Below are 23,659 nucleotides of genomic sequence, written 5' to 3' on the forward strand. Positions count from 1 at the left end.
AAAGCCAACACACACACAGACACATGGCCTGCTCTGTAGCTCCTGGTAGGAACAGCTCCTTATAGTGGGGGATAGGCTGCTCGGCTGGCCTATCACCCTTTATCTGTTGAAGGGTGAGGGGCTGGTTGTCATAAAGTAGGAGTACCGGCCACGCCCTACCGGGTGGCATCACTGAAGACAAGCATGAGGCAATGCCAAGTGCACCGTTTTGGACATACACTCTGCGTCTTGTGGAGGCCTTCTGGACTGTTCCATGGCCATCGCGGTCAACATCTAACCTCGAGCACCAGGGGACAGTTCCATGTTCACGTTTCCATGTTAGGAAGTGAGGGGATGCAATTATCTTTGGCTGATCGTTAATATTATGCTGGCCCCATCTGCCCTACTCTGTAGCCTGTGTGTGTTTCTGCGCACAGGGGTGTGTGTGTGTGTGTCTGTGCACATGTGTGTGTGTGTGTGTGTGTGTTTGTGCATGTTGTAGTGTCTGTGTGTTTGTGTGTGTGTGTGTGCATGTTTATTTATTTGACTTTCTCTTCTCCCTCTCTCTCTCTCTTCCCTCCACCTACAGGACTCTCGTCAATTTACCCCCATGTCAGCGAGCCGTCTCCATGGCGACGTTCAGCAGCATGGCCGAGCGGTTGTGGAACGGTTCGGACGGTCCGGACGCGTCGGGGAACGGGAGTGTGGGGCCGGGGGCCGGGGGGCCGGGGGGGTTGGGCGGCGGTGGCTGCAACTACCCGGCCATGCTGTACTCCCTGCTGATCCTGGCCATCGTGTTTGGCAACGTGCTGGTGTGCCTGGCAGTGGTGCGGGAGCGCGCCCTACAGACCACAACCAACTACCTGGTGGTCAGCCTGGCCACGGCCGACCTGCTGGTGGCATCGCTGGTCATGCCCTGGGCCGTCTACCTGGAGGTGAGGGAGGGGGACAAAGAGTGAGTGGAGGATGGGAGGGTGGAGGAGGGAGGGGGGAGAACGGGGGGAGAACGGTGGATGGGAGGTCGGGTTAAGGGAGGAGGAGGGTGTGTTGGTGTGTTGGCGGGTTGGAGAAGGTTTAGGATGGGGAGAGAGAGTGGGAGGCCGTAGGGGGGGCGGGGGGGGGGGGAAGGATTGGAGGGTGGAGGTTATTGACAGAGGCCTGAAGAGGGAAGGTAGGGGACATCGTGGACTGTGTGAGAGTTGTAAACGCCCATGGAGCCGACGTTTCTCCTTCATGTCAGGTGGCTCGGAAGGGTTGCGGGGGGGGGGGGGGATTAGTGGTGTCCCAGCCAGGAGAAGAGGACTGATGGAGGGAGGGAGGGAGGAAGGGAGGGAGGGAGGAAGGGAGAGGCGGTTCCACTCCAGGTGGTCAGACAGAGGTAAAGAGGCTCTGCCAGAGGAGATAGTGGGAAACATTGAGGGAAGAGTGAGGAGAGAGTGGACCGCTGGAAAGGGAAAAGCTGGAGTGGAGAAGATAAGGGATGGGGTCATCTGGAGCTTATTAAGCACTGTCGTGTGGCGAAAGAGAGGGTGGAAGCAGGAGAGAAAAGTGCCTAATAAAGACAAACTGGCTTTTGAGCAGTGCTCCACTATTTATGCACATCATGAATAATTGCTTAGGACATATTGAAGATTAACAAATAATGAACTAATTTGCTTTGAGTAATTGTGTGGACTGCAAATGAGAAAAAGTCTGCGAAATAAGGTTTAATAAATTCATTTTACTGTGTAATAGCTTTAGTTCATATGACTGTGGAATAGCTTTAGTTCATATGACTGTGGAATAGCTTTAGTTCATATGACTGTGGAATAGCTTTAGTTCATATGACTGTGGAATAGCTTTAGTTCATATGACTGTGGAATAGCTTTAGTTCATATGACTGTGGAATAGCTTTAGTTCATATGACTGTGGAATAGCTTTAATTCATATAACTGTGGAATAGCTTTAGTTCATATGACTGTGGAATAGCTTTAATTCATATAACTGTGGAATAGCTTTAGTTCATATGACTGTGGAATAGCTTTAGTTCATATGACTGGAATAGCTTTAGTTCATATGACTGTGGAATCCAAAATCCAATTCTTATTCTTGCACTTAAATCAGTTGCGCTCATTTGAGCTCAATAGTATATATAGTATTGACATGACATTGACATTGTCATGTATTATAGAGGGCCATGATGTAGACCCTCCTCCTAGTTGTACTTCCTGTCTGCTATAAAAGAATAAATTCTAACTGTTATTGTTGGAATTCCATCCATGCAACAAATGTCCAAATTAGGTCTAATATATCCGAATAATAAACACAAGGGTTTATTACAACAACATGATATAGATTGTAAGGGAATAAAGTAAAAAAAATAATATATAGTAATTAATCATCTAGGATCATCAGCAGTTTTAGCTTCTTGGGCGGGTACAACATGAGTCTATTATAAAGGTAAATCGCCCATTTAATCCTAATCCTAACCTTATTATAATGTTTAAATATGGGAAATGTAATGTGCCTTTGATGAAACCATTAAAAGATAAAAATCAATATATATTTAAAATGCTAATTTTAAAGAGGTAAGGGTTCACCCCAATCTCCCTGACAAGCTGACTGGAACATCAGATAGTCCTCCTCCTGCTGCACTAATTATGTCCTCTAGTATCCACAGCGACAGGCTGCTATACCAGCAGTGCTTTGTATCTGGACGCTGAGTTTGCTTTCCAAACTGTTTAAAGGTCCCATGGCCAACATTTCACTTTATGAGGTTTTCTAACATTAATATGAGTTCCTCTAGCTTGCCTATGGTCCCCCAGTAGCTAGAAATGGCGTTTGGTGTAAAACGAGCACTAGGTATTCTGCTCCGCCTTTGAAAAATGAAGGCTCAGACGCTCTGATTTAGAATTTGGCCCAATATGTCGTCATAAGGGGCCAAGTTAACTCTCCTTTCTCTGCCTTGCCCGCCCAGAGAATTGAGTTTGACAGTGCGAGCGCCACATGTGTGTGTGTGTGTTTGTGTGTGTGAATACACACACTGTAACGCAAGTGGGGGGGGTCAGTCAGTCGGGGGTCAGTGCATGTGTGTGTTCAGGGTGGATACAGCTTTTGGGAAGAAGCTGTCTCTGAACCGTGAAGACCTGGTTCTGATGGACCTATAGCGCCTGCCAGAGGGCATCAGGTCGAACAGGTGAAAGCTAGGGTGTGAGCTGTCCTTTGTGATTCTCTCCGCTCTGCTGAGGCAGCGGGAGATGTATATGTCCTTCAGGGAGGGGAGGGGGCAGCCGGTGATCCCCTGTGCGGTGTTTATCACTCCCTGGAGTTTCTTCCGCTCTGCCTCAGTGCACTGTGAAAACCACACTGAGATACAGAACGTCAGAACACTCTCGATGGTGGAGCGGTAGAAGGTCACCAGCAGCTTCTCTCCCACGTTGTTCCTCCTGAGCACCCTGAGGAAGTGTAGCCGCTGCTGAGCCTTCTTGGAAACCGCCGCCGTGTTGGCAGTCCAGGGGAGGCCAGTAGAGATCATGGTGCCCAGGAAGCGGAAGGTGTGGACTCTCTCTACACAGTCACCGTTGATGTAGAGGGATGCCGGGTCTGCTCTGCTTTTCCTGAAATCCAGGATGATCTCCTTAGTTTTTGTGGTGTTCAATGCCAGGTTGTTGTTTGAACACCACAATGTTAATTTCAGGATCTCATCCCTGTAGGCAGAATCGTCTCCCTCTGAGATCAGTCCCACCACCGTCGTGTTGTCCGCGAACTTCACTATGGTGTTGCTGGGGTGGGTGGGACTGCAGTCAAAGGTGTACAGAGAGTAAAGGAGTGGGCTCAGCACACACTCCTGTGGAGAGCCTGTGCTGAGGGTGCGGGTGGAGGAGAAGTGGGGACCGAGTTTCACCTTCTGGGGTCGATTTGTGAGGAAGTCACTAATCCAGGAGCAGGTGAGCGGGTCGAGACCCAGGGCAGACAGTTTGCAGACCAGGATAGCCGGGATGATGGTGTTGAAGGCTGAGCTGTAGTCAATGAAGAGCATCCTGACGTAGCTCTCCCGGTGTTCCAGGTGACTCAGCGCGGCATGAAGGGCTATGGCAATTGCGTCCTCGGTGGATCTGTTCGCTCTGTAAGCGAACTGGTCAGGGTCTAAGGTGGGGGGGGAGGTAGGCCTTTATGTGGTGTAGGACCAGCCGCTCGAAGCACTTCATGATGATGGGTGTGAGTGCTACTGGGCGGTAATCATTCAGAGTGTCCGGTGCTGATTTCTTGGGTACGGGGATGATGGTGGAGAACTTCAGACAGGCTGGGATGATGGCCTGTGTCAGGGAGAGGTTGAAAATTGTTGTGAAGATCTGTGAGAGCTGGTCAGCACAGGCGTTGAGTACCTTCCCAGGAAGTCTGTCTGGTCCGGCAGCTTTCCTGGGGTTGACTCCACTAAGCACACGTCTCACATCCTGCACCTGTACAGTCACTGAGTGGGTGTTGTGAGCTGGTGGGGGCTGGGGTGGTGATGAAGCTGAGGTCTGTGATGTCCTTGATGTCTCGAAGCGGGCAAAGAAGCTGTTCAGTTTTTCTGCCAGCGAGATACTCAAGTTCACAGTTGTGGTGTTGCGTCCGCTGTAGTTTGTTAACTGTTGGATGCCTTGCCACACCTGCCTTGGGTTGTTTTCAGAGAGGTGATCCTCTATTCTCCTCCTGTAGTCCGCCTTTGCCTTCTTAATTCCCCTCCTCAGGTCGGCTCTAGCAGCGCTGTACTGCTCTCTGTCTCCAGACCTGAATGCGGCGTTGCGGACCTTGAGGAGCGTCCGGACCTGGCTGGTCATCCAGGGCTTCTGGTTGGGGAACACACAAATGCGTTTATCCACTGTGACGTTTCCCACACAGTACTTGATGTAGGAAAGTACAGACTCTGTGTCGACAGCCAGGTCCTGGTGTTCAAAAACATCCCACTCGGTGTATAAGAATGAGCAGAGAGAGGTGGTCTGACTGGCCTAAGTGAGGTAGTGGTATGGCTCTGTAAGCATGTTTAATGTAAACATGGTCCAATGTATTTTTCCCTCTGGTCGGACACTTCACTTGCTGATAAAACTTCGGCAGGACAGACTTTAAGTTTGCCTGATTAAAATCACCGGCTATGATGTGAACACCGTCGGGGTGAGCACGCTGCTGAGTGTTTATGGCTTTTAGCAGTAGAGAGAAAGCTATGCCAACATTGGCATCGGGAGGAATGTAAACAGCCGTGATTAGCACTACTGTTAACTCTCTGGGCAGGAAAAATGGGCGACATTTAACTGTGATGTACTCTAAGTCCGGGGAGCAATGTGTGTCTATAGTTGTTGTGTTTATAGACCAGCTGTTGTGTATAAAGATGCACAAACCACCTCCTCTGCTCTTACCGGAGTCTTTGTTGCGATCCAAGCGGTGGACGGTGAGCCCCCCTAGCTGTACGGCTGCGTCGGGGATCGACGGGTGAAGCCGTGTCTCTGATATTACAGACACGCAACAGTCTCGTACATAGCGGTTACCGTTGGCGAGTAGTTCCAGCTCGTCCATTTTGTGGGTCAGAGATCTTGCGTTGGAGAGGAACATACTCAGTAGAGGAGGCTTATGTGGGTCTTTCCTCAGTCTTGCCAGGAGGCCGGAGCGATGTCCCCGCTTCTGCTTCCTCTCCCTTCTCCGTCTGCGCCGCCTGCCGTAGCAGATGATGATCCACGGAGAGCCTGGTGGTCTCATTATCTCGTCCGGGATGTTGTTGTGGCGGTGAAAATCGTCTGTAACCGGGGATTTTCTGTGGAAACCAACGTCCAGTAAAGCCTGTATACTGTAGCAATTGTTTCCTTGCGTAGTGGACACAAACAAAAACGTAAATAAAAGCGTAAAAAACAAATAAAGCACCGAAAGGGAAGAGCCGTTATAAGCCGCTGCGACCGTGCGCGCCGCCATGGCAACAAATAACCCGGTTCTCTGACGTCTCTGGTATTTCCACAACGAGACTCGTAGGGGGGGTTATCTCAGCCATGGTTGAGAAGGAATTAGGGGAAAGGAACTTTGGCTTTGCCTCCCTGAAGTACATGAACCGCGACATGGAGGAGAAAGGGATTGTGGCCCGCGATTGTCTTCCACCGGAGCCCCGTCGCCCACCGCCGCAAGGCACCACCGCCACGATGCACCACCGCCACGAGGCCCCAACGCCACGAGGCACCACCGCCACGAGGCACCACCGCCACGAGGCACCAACGCCACGAGGCACCACCGCCTGCTGCCCGCTTCCGAGGCGGTGTATCAGTCAATAAGTTGGTCAGTCAGTCAGTCAGTGTATCAGTCAGCCAGTCAGCGTATCAGTCAGCGAGTCAGTGTATCAGTCAGCCAGTCAGGTCATCATTCAATAAGTCTTCAGTCAGTAAGTCAGTGGGCCCTATCATGCATCCGCAGAGCGTTCGTTTCCCTCCTGCGCCATACGTCGGTAAATTAGGGAATGATCTTGCGCCCCAAGGGGCGGCTCGGCGAAAGGAGGAGGCGTGTACTGGCGCAAACGTTCCCTGGTGCTATTTTGATGTTTCAGAAACCACTTGCGCCACAAACCAGGAAATACCTGGTTTAAAGTCAGTGGTGCGTTGTTCAGATGCTATTTTAAGGGCGCATGCATAATGTTGCTTGTGCACCTCGCGCATACACTTTGCTTCTCTCTTCTACCTAGCCACACATTCTTGGAAAATTATTTGGGAAAGAACAGCTGATACAGCGGTAATAAGTTGTACTTTTAAATCAATGCATCTGCAAACACCGTACAGCAAACAAATATTTTCTTGACACAGACATCGTGTACATGCCCATAACTTTTAGGATTGATGAGTATTTGATCGATAGAAAACATTGTTTTACCGCCAGTGAGTGTTAAAAAGAATGAATTAATGCGGGCGCGCGTGTGTGCGTCCATCTGTTTAAACACACGCAAACTAAACACGTAACGCATAATACAGTGCATGGCAATGTATATTAAAGGGGGGACACATGCATATTAGGAACACAAGTCGATAACGATAATGCATACAATACTGATAAGAAACAATGTTTATAATGTATTGCGTACATCATTAAATAGAACCACAGTTACTGCATATCATATGTTATATCATATACGTTTTCTTTGCCGAAATTTTTTTGAGGACTCTTGAGGAAGTTGTGGAAGAAAACCTTATTCTATGTGTAAATTTGGCCATATTATTTGGCCATAAACTGAGCCATTTGCAGTTTGAAATTCATGTGCATCTGTCTCATCGGAGACTGCAGACTGTCAAAATATCAACTCGTCAGATTCAAATGCGATCATGGCTCTTAAAGGGGATGGGAGCAGGCACTCTCATTGGTTTGTTGCACGTTACGCCCAAACCACACCTACGGGTAATTAGGCTACTTCAGACCAACCCTTTTTAGATCTGCGCCGGGCGCAAGAGTAATTTTTTCGCGCCGGTAAACTAGCGACATCGCCGTAGAACCGCCCACAAAGCTACTTGCGCTTGGCGCTTCTCATTTGAGTTTCAGACCGTTAAAATAGGGCCCAGTGTATCAATCAGTCAGTCAGTGTATCAGTCTGTCCCTCTGTTGGTAGAACTTTTTCTCTTGTGCATCCACGTGGTTCTGGCCTGTTGGTATCACCGTATAAGGATCTCCCAGAGCTCCATGTGTTAGTTTAACAGTGTTCTAACAGTGTTGTTTTAACAGTGTTCTAACAGAGCTCCCTGTGTTGGTGAGACAGTGTCATAACAGTGTTCATACAGAGCTCCAGTGTTGGTGGAACAGTGTTGTTGAAACAGTGTTATAAAAGTGTTGTGATAACAGTGATGTTGTGACAGGATTGTTGTAACAGTGTTCTAACAGAGCTCCTGTGTGTGGCGTGCAGGTGGTGGGCGGGGCCTGGGTCTTCAGTCGTCTCTACTGTAACATCTTTGTCACGCTAGACGTGATGATGTGCACAGCCAGCATTCTCAACCTGTGTGCCATCAGCATCGACAGGTACGACCTTCTCTTGTGTGTGAGTGTGTGCGTGTTTGTGTTTGAGTGTGGGTGTGTGTGCTTGTGAGTGTGAGTGTGTGTGTGGTTGATTGCGGCTGCAAGTGCTTGTGTATATATCATATATGTGTATATGTTAGAGATAGAGATAGAGATAGAGTTAATGTTAGAGTTGGTGTTGGAGTGGTGCCATGCCGTAATTCCGACGCCTCGCTGTTCCGACGTCTCAATGGTCCGAAATATTTCCCATTAGATCGACATGCCACTATGCCGACTGTTCAATGGCCGTTTGTACGATAAGTCAAACAAGAGGCGCATTAGGCCGACGGTTCAATATGCCGAATAGTCCTACATATAAAGAGTTTTATACCCCTCTCTCTCTCTCTCTCTCTCTCTCTCTCTCTCTCTCTCTCTCTCTCTCTCTCTCTCTCTCTCTCTCTCTCTCCCTCTCTTTCTCTCTCACACTAAGCACCAAAATACAACCTAGGCCTACATATCACGTTCATAATGAATATTGGAGAGCAAAGTGACAAAAGAGAGAGAGAGAGAGAGCGCGAGGTATAAAACTCTTTATGTAGGCCTATTCAGCATATTGATCCGTCGGCCTAATGCGCCTCCTTTTTGAAAAGTCGGACAAACGGCCCTTCAGACCAATGGGTTCCGTTTTCGTAACATTGATCCGTCTGCATAGTGGCATGTCGATCTAATGGGAAATATTTCGGACCATTGAGACGTCGGAACAATGAGGTGTCGGAATTACGGGCAGGCCGGGCCATAGCCGCGGGAACGCATTCTCAGGGTGCTGGAAAAAGAAAAACTCAGCCTGCACTAGACTCGCAACTCGCTACATTGATAAAAAAGATATATAGCAGCGCAGCTCAATTACACCAGTGCATGCGCGCACAGTCGAAAATCGATCGTTGTGTTCACACCATGGTTCACATCCAGCTGCTCACAGAACAAGTTTAGCGCACCACTGCTCCCCTCACACTTTTTCATATAACTTTTTTTCAGCACTAGGTCATATGAGCATTAAATAAATGCTGCGTCTCAACATGCCTTGGACAGCAGCGAGGATGACTCGCTTTGCCACGGGCCGAAACAGTGCGGAGCGACCACAGCCAGAGCGAACACAGCGGGGCAGAGGAGTGTCAGGAATAGTCTTTGGTGTACACATCAGTACGGCCTATTTGCACTACTGTTTAGTGGCAATGCAGTGTTTTATTCTATGCCTTTTTATTTTCGTAGCCTATATTATTTCAATGAATACAATTTATTTATTTATAAAAACAAGATCTGGTCTTCAAATCTTTTTTCCAAATATAGGTCGTCTTACAATGGGGTTTGTGTTTATATTCGGACCAATACGGTACAGCGGGCGCTCACATGACGTTAAGCATTTTCCTGGTGCATAATGTGACGCTTCAGAACCTAAAATCCTGTTTCTCCCCGTTGACACGACAACACATAACCGGCGTTTTCAGAAATCTCCACTTTGGCCGGAGTTTTTAGAAATAATCGTTTTCTGTGATAAGACAAGGCCTCAGACAGGGGGTGCTACAGCACCCCCAGCACCCCTACTTCCCGCGGTACTGGCAGGCCCCGTTAGAGTTGGTGTTGGAGTTGGATTTCTGTTTCCCTGGTTGGCCACCTATTTTGATTTTGAACAATGATGTCCTCTTGTGAGCTCAGCTTCAGGTTGAGGATGGCCATGAATTGTGCCCCAAGTGTCTGGGGTTCGGTCACCTTAGCGAAGCCCTGTCTGACCCATGCATGAACTGTGGCATTTTACCACTTTCTGTGAGAGAGGGAAGGCTGTGTCATGCCAAATTTGTACCGGCTGCCAAATTTGTACCGGGCGCGTCATCCATACGTAATCCATTCCAAACCTGCATGGCAGCAGATGATCGCGTCGTCCGTTGCCGGGCAGTTTTCAAAAAACATTCGCGCTCATGTTGCCAAAGACGAAATAACATAATACAGTTAACGGATCGCTAGATAATGTAATGTTTTGTTGGGTTCCTTAATAAACACACGATGTATCTTGGAACAGACATCAACATGCAGCGGGCCAATCCAACTGCGCATGCTCCGTGTGACGGTCTAATAACTGATGTTGATATCATTACAGATAACACTTGTTTTTACTTTATATTTGTATTGTATTTAATTGTTTAATCAAATTTAGCAAGTAAACTGAGTGTTTAAAGCAGGTCAAGGACGAAATAGCACAATACAGATAACAGATCGCTAGATAGAATGTTCGCGAATGTTCACGTCATTCGACGCGATCGTCCGTTGCCAGGCAACGGACGAAGCGATCATCTGTTGCCAGGCAGATTTGGAGTGGATTACGTATGGATGACACGCCCGGTACAAATTTGGCAGCCGGTACAAATTTGGCATGACAGCTGCATCAGGTGGAAGGCCTCCTGTTTGGAGATGACCTTCCATCCCCTGGGGTCCTTGTGGAAGCACTGGTTCCCGCAAACAGCGGAAAAAGCGAAGAGGCAGGCCCCATGGAGAGCGCAGTAGCCTTGAACTTAAAAGGGTGAAGGAGAAGGCTCCCTCTCGCAAGGATATGGAGGCGTTACAAGCTGATCTAGAACAGCTTAAAGCGTTGGAGCGGGCTCCACCTACCCCACCTCAGGCGGCTGTCTGGGAGTTGGAGGGGGACGATGCCATGTTTCAGGCCCGCAGTGGGGAATTTATCCCCAGGGCCTTACCCTGAACAGTAGGGGTGTGACGAGATTAAACTCGACGATATTACCCGTCGCGTTAAAAATCGGTCTCGCGAGATTTGTGATTTATCCAAACTTATTTTTTTTGCCTGTGGGGGCAGTAATGCGCCTTTGCTACATCTAGCCTGCCAGAACCTAAAGAAGGAGAAGGAAAAGAAGAGGAGGAGAAGGAGGGGAAGCAGGGGAAGCATCGAAAGCAGCCATAAACTGTGTTCGAAATCGTTCCCTGTCATGGATATAGTGCACTATATCGGGTGCTCGCCATTTTGTAGTGGTGTTCGAATTTTCAGTGGTTAATTTCATGCACTATATAGTGCCCTTAAAATACCCAAAATTTGAGTACATACGATGTAGCCTATATGTTACTCCCGTATACCACAATACAATGCGGTCGTGTTTTTCCGGAGGAGAAGAAGAGGCTGAATAACCGCGAAAACGAATACATTTAATCAAAGTACATTTTGGGTACTTTGATTTGGTTTTGCACATAATATTGTTTGCACTTGAAAAAAAGAGAATTATTTAATTTAATTGATTTTAATTTATCTTTTAGTTTTATTTTATTAAATTATAATTAATTATATTATTATTTTATTTATATCAAATTTGTACCGGCTGCCAAATTTGTACCGGGCGCGTCACCCATACGTAATCCACTCCAAAATCTGCCTGGCAACAGATGATCGCTTCGTCCGTTGCCTGGCAACGGACGATCGCGTCGAATGACGTGAACATTCGCGAACCTTCTATCTAGCGATCCGTTATCTGTAATGTGCAAAAAAAAAGAGAGAGAACTATTCGGCATTCTCAATTACGTTTTTTCTGAAAAACATATTTTGTCTGTGATTACGTTTTATTAAACATATCACAAATGCAAATTCGTTCTCAGCCTATTTTTTGCCATTTATTTACCGTGTTACTATGGCGATCGTCCTGGCGGCCTTAAACTGACTCAACAGCGCCACCTGCTGTTGTGTAGTGTGAATCACAGGACATTTGTTTGTCACGTGACTTTTGGCACTAATTTTCCGCCTTGCTGATCCACGCGCAAATGCCTTCAGATCCACGCGCAACTTTCAGATTTCCGTACTTGTACTCTTGTAGAATTGTTTTTTGGACTTGAAGGATTTTTTTTGTACTTGAAAGATTTTAGTTTGTACTTGAAAGATTTTAGTTTGTACTTGGAGGATATTTTTTTGTAATTGAAGAAATATGTTTCTTTGTATGTGTAAAACATACTGTATTTGTTTCTGAAGCAAAATGCATTAGTTTGTGAATGATGTTTTGTATTTGCAAACCACACTGAGTGTGTGTGTGATTCGTTGTGCGTGAGTGAAACACGTTTTGTGTGTGTGGAGGGTTTTGGCATGATTCTAACTCCATACCTGCAGAGTAAACAGAGGCCAGGTTGCAGGAATAGAGGAGAACAACAGGGACCAGCATAGAGGAGGGAGGGAGGAGAGGAGTGAGGAAGGGAGGGAGGGGGGAGAGGAGGGGCAGAGATAAGGGAGTGACTGAGGGAGAGAGGGAGGGAAGGAAGGAGGAGAGGAGGGAATTCTTTCCTCTGTTGGGTCACCCCTCTGTACCCTTTACTTCGCCTGGAGAATAGAAAGAAAATAATAATTAATGTGATGAGAGTAATCGTTCATGGCACTCTTCCTGTGGTCCAAATACCATTGAGTCACTATCATTTGGGTCACGACCCCTGTAATGACTCTAACAACGACCGCTAAACCCCTTTGGTAGTAACATCAGAATGCATTCTGAGCACACACACACACACACACACACACACACACACACACACACACACACACACACACACACACACACACACACACACGCACACACATTTATTATTTTTATTTTGTCAGAGCACTATCGATTGCTGTTGGGATTTAAAGAGAATTTCAACAAATTAGACGATTTGTTTGCGATTGTGTGCATCTATGAGTGTATCTGTGTGACAGTACCAGGGCGGGCGGGTTGTCATAGCACCCATGCACGAATCTGCGACGCATACGCGACCACAAGACTACACACAGGAGCGTCTCCACCTCTGTCACGGTCCACGGCGTGTACTTGCACGCTGTTCCTGCGATCAATCACTATTGTTGCCTGGACGCTGATGGCAATATTTAAAGATGCTGGGTGACGCAGTTGGGCGTTGGGTGTCGCGCTCATCATTACTTGTCCAGTGGCGTCACTCTGGCCAATCAGTGGCCTGCAGCCTGTTAACTTCACACAAAAGTATCAGATCAGCTCTCTTGGAACCTGTCAGGCTAAAAAAGTACCAGGTACCTCAGTCTGGCGAAACGCACAAAAAGGCAGGCCGAACCAAGGCAAGTTGAGCTGGTACTGTCGGTGTGTCTGTGTTCGTGTGTGTGTGTGTGTGTGTGTGTGTGTGTGTGTGTGTGTGTGTGTGTGTGTGTGTGTGGTGTGTGTGTGTGTGTGTGTGTGTGCGTGTGCGTGTGCGTGTGCGTGTGCGTGTGCGTGTGTGTGTGTGTGTGTGTGTGTGTGTGCACCTATGACTGTGTGTGTGTTTGTGTGTGTGAACCTTGTGCAGGTACACAGCAGTGGTCCTGCCCGTCCTGTATAACACCACCCAGAGCTCCAGGACACGGGTTTCCCTCATGATCGCTGCGGTCTGGCTCCTGGCCTTCGCCGTCTCCTGCCCCCTGCTGTTCGGACTGAACACGACAGGTGAGACCGCCATGACAATGTACTCAAATTACAATCAATGAATAAACCCATCTGCCATACTCCTGGAATATCTTCTATCTAAAATAGAATACTCTGCCCTATAAAGCAAACACATCTAGAATTCTTATACATATATAAGTAGCCTGTGTACACACACACGCAGCCACCCTTCATACCCAACCTACATGGAGGCTCTGTGCCAGGCGTCCCTCTCCAACGACAGTCCTTGCAATGAAACGATCAGAATCCCCCCTCCCACCCAGCCACACACACGTACACACACACACACACACACACACACACACACACACACACACACACACACACACACACACCCACCACACACAACACACACACACACACACACTCACACACACACACACACACACACTCACATATACACACACAGACACACACACACACACACACACACACATACACACACACACACACACACAAACCCCTCCCAATTCCCTCAAATAAGTGGGGGCCGCGTGACACCGTGGGGGGAGGGGGATTCTTCCATCTTCCTGTTATGAGGCATGATTGGCCCATGATGGATCCAGAGAGAGGGAGGGGGAGGACGGGGAGGAGGGTTAACAGGGTGCCAGCTAACGTTGTGTTTGGGGGATGGCAGCACTAACACGCAATATGCATTCCAGCAACTGTGATCTGTGCCTGCAGGACCGTTCTCTGTCAATCTGCCTAGGGTTATTACCTCGGGTGAAAGGTATTCTCATCAGGTATCTATTACGATGTGTTGAAAAGGCTCCACGGTCCGATTTTGGCATCGTAATTTAATACTGGGGAGGAATTGCAGAGCGCTATGAATGTGAGCAGGCAGTCACAGGGCCTGTTTCAGGGGGTCACTCTGCTGCCCTGATGCCTTATGTATTCCTGACTGATACATATTGTTGTTCTTGGGAGATTTGAATTGAATTGCATGTTCTTCTGCCTCTATTTGTATGTTTGCTATTTCTTAACATGTACATGTCTTTATGTTGTGTTGATCTGATGAGTGTGAGCCTCGAATCCATCTTGTTATTCAGGATTGAATAACAAGATGGATTGATATGGGAAATGCAATGTGATTCATTTCCTGTAGGGATGACCTCTAGTCTAGATCTTAGGATCACAGTGTGTGGCGGAGGGAGGGAGAGGAGGGGGGAGATAGGGAGGAGGGAGGATGTTGTTCCTGGGAGCCTGTGGATCTAACATCAGGTGCAGGTCCGTCCTCCAGGGCGGTGGTTCCTGGGAGCATGTGAGTCTTGTAGCATCAGTGTCCGTCCTCCTTGGCGCTTGTGTCCGGCCAGCCCTGCTCATGCTCCAGGCCGATTATCAGGGTCAGGTGTTGCACGGTACACAGCATTAAGCTTGTTGAACCTGCTCTGTTTGAACCAGCAAACCACAATAAAGAGTCATTGTACAATATTCCTGTAACAAAAGGAATCAGATGTGATCATGTGATGCCATCTTCAAACACGCCTTTTGGTGTAAATTCACTATTAATGAGGTAGTGTTGAAGTGTGATCATCAAGTGAATTTCTGCTCATGTCGTTTTATTTCTTTCCTTGTTTTTGAAGCTCTGTTTGAACGGTCTATAAATAAGGTTTCATTAATGGATGGCCCCTCCTTCCTTCTCCCTGACCAACCAGACAACCCCACGGTCTGCTCCATCTCCAACCCAGAGTTTGTGATCTACTCCTCGGTGGTGTCCTTCTACCTGCCCTTCTTCGTCACGCTGCTGGTCTACATCCGCATCTACGTCTTCCTCCGGATGCGCAGGAAGAGGATCGCCTTCCGCCAGGCCAGCAGCCAGGTGCAGCCCGGAGTGACCCGCCTCTCTGCGATCGGCCAATCAGCACTGGCGAACGAGGCCTCGGCAATCCTTGACTCCGGGTCATTCTGGGCTTGAAGCCTGATGCGTGCAGTCTGCCTGGAGACATTAGTGTCAGGATAACTTTATTATGACATGGAACTACATGTTCTCTCCAAAGTCCCAGGGTTGCATAGATAGAATGGTGAATATAGAAAATAAATGATTATAAAATAATTTATGTTTTATTGGTGCCCAAAGAAGGCAGGCTGGGCCAATGTTGTTAGAATTGATCTATCTGTTCTGTTTTGGTAGCTGTGAGGTGCTGAAGCCCAGATGAAGTTCTGAGGAGGTCTGATGAGCTCTTGCACTGTTGACATTCTGAGGAGTAGTGGAGTGGTCAGAAGAGGAGACTGCGGCAGGCCGTTGTTAGTTTCTTCTCAATGTTTCAGACAGTTCAGAATGAGAGTAGCTGGATCACTCTTGGCACTTTAACAGTAAGCGGGAAGTCGAAGTCAAGATATTCTTTAGAAGTAACAGAGAATTGTGTTAACGATCTTCATTTTGGGTGGGTGAGTCGTGTAGTGGCGGTTTGACTCCTGCTCTAACTAACCCATAGGTTAGCTTCTACCTGTATATGCTAAACATTGTTTGCTTTGTATTCCCCTTCCTCCCAGGAGACCTGCCCGGAAGCATCCCATGTGAGGGCAGACCTATCACCTATCAGGATAAATGTGGTAAGTATGTGTGTGTGTGTGTGTGTGTGTGTGTGTGTGTGTGTGTGTGTGTGTGTGTGTGTGTGGTGTGTGTGTGTGTGTGTGTGTGTGTGTGTGTGTGTGTGTGTGTGCGTGTGTGTTTGTTTGTGTAAATGTGTGTGTTTTTTAGGACGACAGCAGGGGGCTACAGAGAGCAGTCCGTGGGGGCTGGAGGGGTCCGAGGCCCGGGGATGTGATGGGGGGCTCCACACAAAGCATAACCCAGTGTGTGTGCCTCTGGGTGTAAGTGTTGGAGAAGGGGGGGTGATGAAGCGACGAGGGGCGTGTGTTTGGATGAAGACAGGGCCGTCAGGTGAAGTCAGACGTTCCCGCCGCTGCGGATCGCCATTACACTGCCATTTATTTCTCCCAGCAGGGGGCAGAGGAGCCGGCCGGACCCCCCAAGTCTGACCTGCTGTCCATGTGCCTCCGTCGCAAGCGGCCCAAGACGGGTCCGGGGGCCGGCCCGCCAGCGCCCCCAGTGGACACCAACGACTACTGCAGCGTCAGCCACGCCTCCTGCGGACGCACAGACCTGGACCTGGAGCAGGACCTGGAGCAGGACCTGGAGCAGGACCTGGAGCAGGACCTGGAGCAGGACCTGGGGTGGGACCAGGGGCAGGGGGAGGAGGAGGAGGAGGAGGGGGCGGCCCGGAGGAGCAAGCGGTTGTCAGTGAGGAGAAGCTGTGAGGTGAAGGAGCTGTCCAACGGACGGTCCCACACCGCCCTGCGGCCCGCCGGCCACGCCCGCCTCCACCAGCCCCGCCCCCACCAGCCCCGCCCCCACCAGCCCCGCCTCCACCAGCCCCGCCTCCACCAGCCCCGCCTCCACCAGCCCCGCCTCCACCGGCCCTGCCTCCACCAGCCCTGCCTCCATCAGCCCTGCCTCCATCAGCCCCGCCTCAGGAGCCTGCATGCCCGCGAGAGGAAGGCCACGCAGATGCTGGCCATAGTCCTTGGTGAGGAGGTGGGGCGGGCTGGTCCTGGTGAGGAGGTGGGGCGGGCTGGTCCTGGTGAGGAGGTGGGGCGGGCTGGTCCTGGTGAGGAGGTGGGGCGGGGTGGTCCGGGTGAGGAGGTGGGGCGGGTGGTCCTGGTGAGGAGGTGGGGCGGGGTGGTCCTGGTGGTCCTGGTGAGGAGGTGGGGCTGGTGGTCCTGTGAGGAGGTGGGGCGGGGTGTCCTGGTGGGTCCTGGTGAGGAGGTGGGGGGGTGGTCCTGGTGAGGCGGGTGGGGCGGGGTGGTCCTGGTGAGGAGGTGGGGCGGGTGGTCCTGGTGAGGAGGTGTAGCGGGTGGTCTGATGAGGAGGTGGGGGCGGGTGGTCCTGGTGAGGAGGTGGGGCGGGGTGGTCCTGGTGAGGAGGTGGGGCGGGTGGTCCTGGTGAGGAGGTGGGGCGGGGTGGTCCTGGTGAGGAGGTGGGGCGGGTGGTCCTGGTGGTCCTGGTGGTCCTGGTGAGGAGGTGGGGCGGGTGGTCCTGGTGGTCACCATGCTCGACCTTCCCTGTTATAACGGTATATTGGGTGCTCTTCAGTTAACCAGAATAGGTCGCCTCGTTTACTGCGCAATCTTGAGGTGGGCGACAGCTGCCTCTCTACATCATTATCCCCCTCTGAAGCCGCCTCCCGTCTCGCTGGGTGAGGCCATAATTAGAGCAGTCTGCCTCATTAGAGGGCGAGCGCCGGCACAGGCAAACGCGTGTCGGGCCCGCCTCACCAGCAGGCGCCGGCTCTTTGCGGAGCTAGTGAGCGGCCAATCAGAATCCACCGCCTGGTTCCGGTTGTTTTAACTCCTAAAACACATGAGCCCCATCGAGCCTGTAGCGCTACAGTCAGTCTCACGGGAGGCTACAGAAGACCGGGAGGCTCCACCCTCTCCTGATGAAAGGCTGAGTTTCACTTTTCAAAATGTAAAATAGTGGCGCGGTGGGTGATGGGGATTATGATTAGTGGGTTTGCATGCTTTAATACATCCATGCTTTAGAGACTCCTCTTCGATAACTCAATGTAGGCTATCACTCTTTCTGAGAAATCTTTTTGCTATCCAAAAATAAACTGTAGCGATACAACTGCTGTTATCAAAAGCATTCGATATTCACATACCACAGAGCCAGTAAATGTTGGCTTGTAGCGCCGACTGCCATCGATATGAAGGATCAATACATACAACAGATAGTGATAATTATAGGTCTATGGTGGTAGTTTACTATTATGAATGATCATTACATATAACAGATAGTGATAATTATAGGTCTATGATTGTAGTTACTATAACGAATGATCATTACATATAACAAATAGTGATAATTATAGGTCTATGATTGTAGTTACTATAATGAATGATCATTACAGATAACAAATAGTGATAATTATAGGTCTATGATTGTAGTTACTATGATGAATGATCATTACATAAAACAGATAGTGATAATTATAGTTCTATGATGGTAGTTTACTATTATGAATGATCAATACATATAACAGATAGTGATAATTATAGGTCTATGATGGTAGTTTACTATCATGAATGATCAATACATATAACAGATAGTGATAATTATAGGTGTATTTATTTATTAATAATAATAATAATAATAATAATAATAATGGATTGAATGAGCCTGGTTGGGTCAGGACACCGGGGGTCCGGACTCACTCGGTTTTACCAATAAGGATGCAGTAAGAACACTTTATGGCCATGGTGACCGAAATAACCTGTTGTGATTAGTTACACTTTTTTTGTTTTATCTGCAGGCTAGAACCATACATTTTTTACATTGGTGGGATGTCGAATACCAACTTTGACCTAAAACAACACAGGCCGGTACAGGCCACCGTAGTACTGGGAAAGGGAGGGGTGGGGGATTCAGTTGGCTCACATGCTCACATGCTAACAGTGAAGTCTCCACACTTGCCTGTTGAAGCTATGGATGTACAAATATATATATTCTTCTTTGTGTGTTTATTTTGTATTTTTGTACTTTCCTGTCATTGACTCCATTTCCCCTTCAACTCCTCCCCAATATGTGACCCCCCCCCCCCCCCCCCCCCCCCTCTTCGCTGCCTCTGCTCAGGGGTGTTCCTCATCTGCTGGCTGCCCTTCTTCGTCACCCACATCCTGAACACCCACTGCAGCACCTGCTACATCCCCCCCACCCTGTACAGCGCCGTCACCTGGCTGGGCTATGTCAACAGCGCCCTCAACCCCGTCATCTACACCACTTTCAACGTCGAGTTCCGCCGTGCATTCATCAAGATCCTGAGCTGCTGAGGGGGGGATGGTGGTGGTGGTGGTGGAGGTGGTGGTGGTGATGGTGGTGATGGTGGTGATGGTGTTGGATGTGGTGGTGGAGGTGGTGGTGGTGATGGTGGTGGTGGTGGTGATGGAGTTGAGTAGAGTCAAGGGAAGGAACCCTGGTCCCCACTGGGGTTAGTGCACATGTTACCCAGCCCCACCCCAGTCCTCCCAGACTAGTCTGCAGCATCACATCCCGTACCTGTCCTGGGACAGCATCACAGGACCGCCCGGCGCTCCCCCATCACGCTGGTGCGGAGGGAGGGACTTGGGGATGAGGGGTGACACACATGGAGGGCACAAGGTGCAGCCGTTAGTGGGACAGACAGACAGAGGACTGCCTCAGGATCAAGACTGCTCTGGACTGGGAGAGCATTCAGTCAGGTACCAGACAACCTCTGCCTACTTCCCTTTTAAGATTTATACCGGTTTCCACATGGTTGAACATTCTCTCTATAGACCTGTACAGTTATTCATGTGCTGCTCACCCAGCTGTGCACTGCATCGTTCCACTGCATCAAGATCACGGGATTCTCCTCACCGCTGTAGTCTCGCCGTCACTCGGATTGGAAACCATACTGCCTATTGGGAGGATAACTAATAGATAATAAATGACAGATGAATGAATCACCGTCTTCTGCGTCCCGGGGCAACGCCCGGCGAGGTCCCTCGTCCACTGAAACAGAGCCGCCATGGACCAGAGTCACAGGGCCGCCATGGACCAGAGCCACAGGGCCGCCATGGACCAGAGCCACAGAGTCACAGAGCCCCCCTGGGACCAGAGCCACAGAGTCACAGAGCCCCCCTGGGACCAGAGCCACAGAGTCACAGAGCCACCTGGGACCAGAGCCACAGAGCCAGAAGAAGAGAGGGACTCATAGTAAAGAGCGTAATGTGTTGATGTCTATTGTTCTTGATGTGTGGTGTAGATGTTGTGGATCACAGTGAAGGAGTGGGCTGGGAGGGGGTTACCGTGGTTATTCAGAGACTGGAGAGCCTGCCAAGCCTCTCCAGTGATCAGCAGCAGCCTCCAACAGCACATCTGAAAGGGGCTGCTCCACTCAGTGGGGGGGGGGGATCTGATGGGATGTCTCAGTCACGACTGTAAACTGTGAAGGAGGAATATTTAATGTGGAGCAAGTATCCTCAATGAAATAAAAATGGTGAGACGAGTTCGGTGTTTGTGTCGCAAGCAAGTGTGTGTGTGTGCGTGTGTGTGTGTGTGTGTGTGTGAGTGTATATGTGTTTGGGTGTGTGTGGGTGTGTATGTGTATTTTTGTGTGTGTGTGTTTTTATGTATGTGTGTATATGTGTGTGGGTGTATAGGTGTGTGTTGGTGTGTGGTTGTGAGTGTTTGTGTGTGTGTATAAGCGTCGGGAGACGCTGCCTGCAGGACAGTGCTCAATACACAGCAGGTCCTTGGTCGAGAGACCGAAAGAGAGAGGGGAAGGGAGAGACAGGCCTAGAAAGGGAGAGAACAAGCAAGAGTGAAGGAGAGAGTCAGAATGCATGACAGAGAGAGAGAGAGAGAGAGAGAAGTGGGAGAGATAATAGTGGGAGAGAGAGGCTGTGAGAGAGGCAGAGAGAGAAACAGAGAAAGAGAGAGGAGGAGGGAGAGGGAGTGAAAGGAGAGAGGGAGGGAGAGTTTTCTGCAGATAAAGAACCCTTAAGGGGGGGTGGTGAAGGAGCAGGTGGAAGCAATTAGGAGGATCACACAAAGAAATAACGGACGGTTGATCACTAACCGTCACTAGTGAGCAGGAAGGAGGTAGCAAAGATTACCAGAAAGGAACTATTGGGAGGACGAAGATAAAGACGAGGGGATAGGAGGATAGGACGAGGAGAAGAGCTGAATGCAGAACGAGGAGTCGGTGAGAAGGTTGGGGAGGGAGAGAGAGTGGGAGAGAGAGAGAGAGAGAGAGAGAGAGAGAGAGAGAGAGAGAGAGAGAGAGAGAGAGAGAGAGAGAGAGAGAGAGAGAGAGAGAGAGGAGAGAGAGAGAGAGAGAGAGGGAGAGAGAGAGAGAGAGGGGTGGGGAGAGAGTGAGAGCGGGTGGGGAGGGAGAGAGGGAGAGAGAGAGGAAAGGAGAGAGGGAGAGCGAGTGAGAGAAAAGATAGAGAGGGGTAATGAAATGAGCGAGGGGGACAAAATAGATGACAGGGGTCCCGTACGCCCCTCCCCTCAGAGCCCCAGGAGAACCACAGGACCAATTGGACTCCTTGTGCTGCCGCAAGCTTGTTTACGTGGAGCTTAGCGTATGTAAAGTTCCGGCGCTGGATTGGAAGTTTGGGGCCAAGGGCCTCATTTATAAAGGTCTCTCCGCACGAAAATGTTGCGGATACAGGGAGGAAATGTGCGTACGCATCTTTCACCTCCAAATAATCCATGCGGAAAAGATTGCGCAGTTCAACGGATCCTTTCACCCAGGAGTAAAGGTCCCGTTAAGTTTTACAAACGGCAATCTCTGGCGATGACAACAGGAAGTTGCTGGCGGTAAAGCACCATATCAGGTTGCACACCGCCAATTAGCCAAAAAGAAAAAGAACACTCCAACTTTGGATACCTAACCCACATCGTGCATATCACTTCGGATTCATTTATACATTTTATAAAAAGCATGCATTATGAAAAATGAATTAAGGAAATTTGTGTTCACACTACAACCCCTTTTAAATCAAAATCCTTGGCCAAACCAAATATCACTTAAGTTTAATTAATTAGCCTGATACATATATATGCAGGCCTACATTAAATTAGCCTAAGGCTACAGTAATAAATTATAATATTGGCACTAGGACTATAAATAATTCTCCTGGTGGCCTAATCACAATATTCTAATGAGCTAAAATATTGGAGCTTTGGCATTGCTCAAGGATTTGGCAAGAGGTATGAGACGCATTCAAGACCACCAAGATTTCCTGGTCCATGATGATCAATGGCTAATAAGCCGTTTCAGGTAAGCTAGAGCCATTCTCCTGGACATCTGTGCTGAATTGGCACCATCCTTAGAACGGCGTACTCGTCGGAATAGGTCCATACCTGTGCATGTACAAGTGTTGACCTAACCCTGACCTTGGTGATCGGTCCGGGATATCGCAGCCATGACTGAGCGGACCGAGTTCACCAGGCCGAGCTCACCAGGGAAGCAAAGATGAACGCGCACTCATGAACGCGCGCAGTGCACCCGCATATGCATGTATTTTCTAAAGCAACTGAGGGCTCATTTGCTTAGAACGTTAAAAAAAACGTGATTGGTTTGTGATTGGTTGCAGGGAGTAGATGTGGCTGGCCGCCCTTCCTATGTTTAACATAGTATGGATGATTTACCTCGCAACAGTGAAACTGAATTGTAATTCGTTATATTTTATTCTCAAAGGCGGCAAAAGTGAGTTTTGGCCTCTTTGCCTTCAGTGGCTAGCCCCGGACATAACATACTCAGAGTAACGTCGGCTAGCCTCCTGCCTTGCAAAGGCACTTGGCAAGTTTTTTCAACATTTTCAATGTCATGTCATTAATAAATACACATTGCACATAGATAATTATGAAAGAAAAATATTTTTAATAATAATTTCATCATCACGTAAATCTTTCTTCTTTTTTTTTATCACGAGGAGGTTTTGCCACCCTGATGCTGCTGTTGAACAGGCCAACATTTCCAAAACCTACAATTCTCATGCAGGAGATAGTGGGTATCCCCCTGACGAACTGGCTCCTCACTCCCTTCCCCAACCCACAAACCGAAGCTCAGCATTGTTATAAATAATGCTGTTCATGCGCGCGGTCTGGTGGTGATTGAACGTGCCATTGGGCATTTGTAATCATGATGGAGGTGCCTTGATAAGTTTGGAGGAATCCTTTTATATAGGCTACACCGTAAAAGGTTTGCCGTATTATCAGGGCATGTGCAGTTAAGACAACATATTGGCAGACGAGATGAACGCGCACGCAGCAAATGAGGAGCGCGCTCCTAGAGCGGTAATATTGCGCGAACAATGCAGTGTTTATTGACAGATAAGACAGATGATATACTTTAATTTTTTTCTTTCAATGCACAGCAAATGTCAGACAATACACTTGTGACATTGCGCACTTCGGCAGTTCATTTACCAATGGCTTATATTATGTCTTTCTGTGACTGCAGCACGACATCAGTAAGGACACGGCCGAGCATGGAAGGACACTGGACCACTTATCTTTTACTTCTTGAAATTATCTTGGGGTAGAACTGACCTTGTTTACCGCAGCTGCCACAGACTGCCATGCAAGGTTACCCCTGTGCTGATTCTACTTTGGTAAGAGCCAATTCTATTTCACAGTGTGCAAATCTTGCTTTTTTCTTGGGCGTAGGCGTATCCATTTTCCCGTGTAATGACAGGCCATCAAAGGCTCCTTA

General features: G+C 49.0%; 1 protein-coding gene across 1 annotated transcript; it reads left to right on the plus strand.

Annotated features, from left to right (window-relative positions):
- The first annotated feature begins 593 nt into the window (after nucleotides 1-593).
- On the plus strand, nucleotides 594-19,244 carry drd3 (dopamine receptor D3). Its single transcript, XM_056584739.1, has 8 exons — nucleotides 594-914; nucleotides 7,859-7,971; nucleotides 13,276-13,412; nucleotides 15,068-15,247; nucleotides 15,892-15,965; nucleotides 16,360-16,728; nucleotides 16,864-16,942; nucleotides 19,048-19,244. Exons 1-8 carry the CDS (start codon nucleotides 609-611, stop codon nucleotides 19,242-19,244), a joined length of 1,455 nt encoding a protein of 484 aa, XP_056440714.1. The 5' UTR covers nucleotides 594-608.
- Nucleotides 19,245-23,659: the final 4,415 nt, after the last annotated feature.

This window comes from Gadus chalcogrammus, chromosome 23, assembly GCF_026213295.1.
Source record: "Gadus chalcogrammus isolate NIFS_2021 chromosome 23, NIFS_Gcha_1.0, whole genome shotgun sequence".
Taxonomy (NCBI): domain Eukaryota; kingdom Metazoa; phylum Chordata; class Actinopteri; order Gadiformes; family Gadidae; genus Gadus; species Gadus chalcogrammus.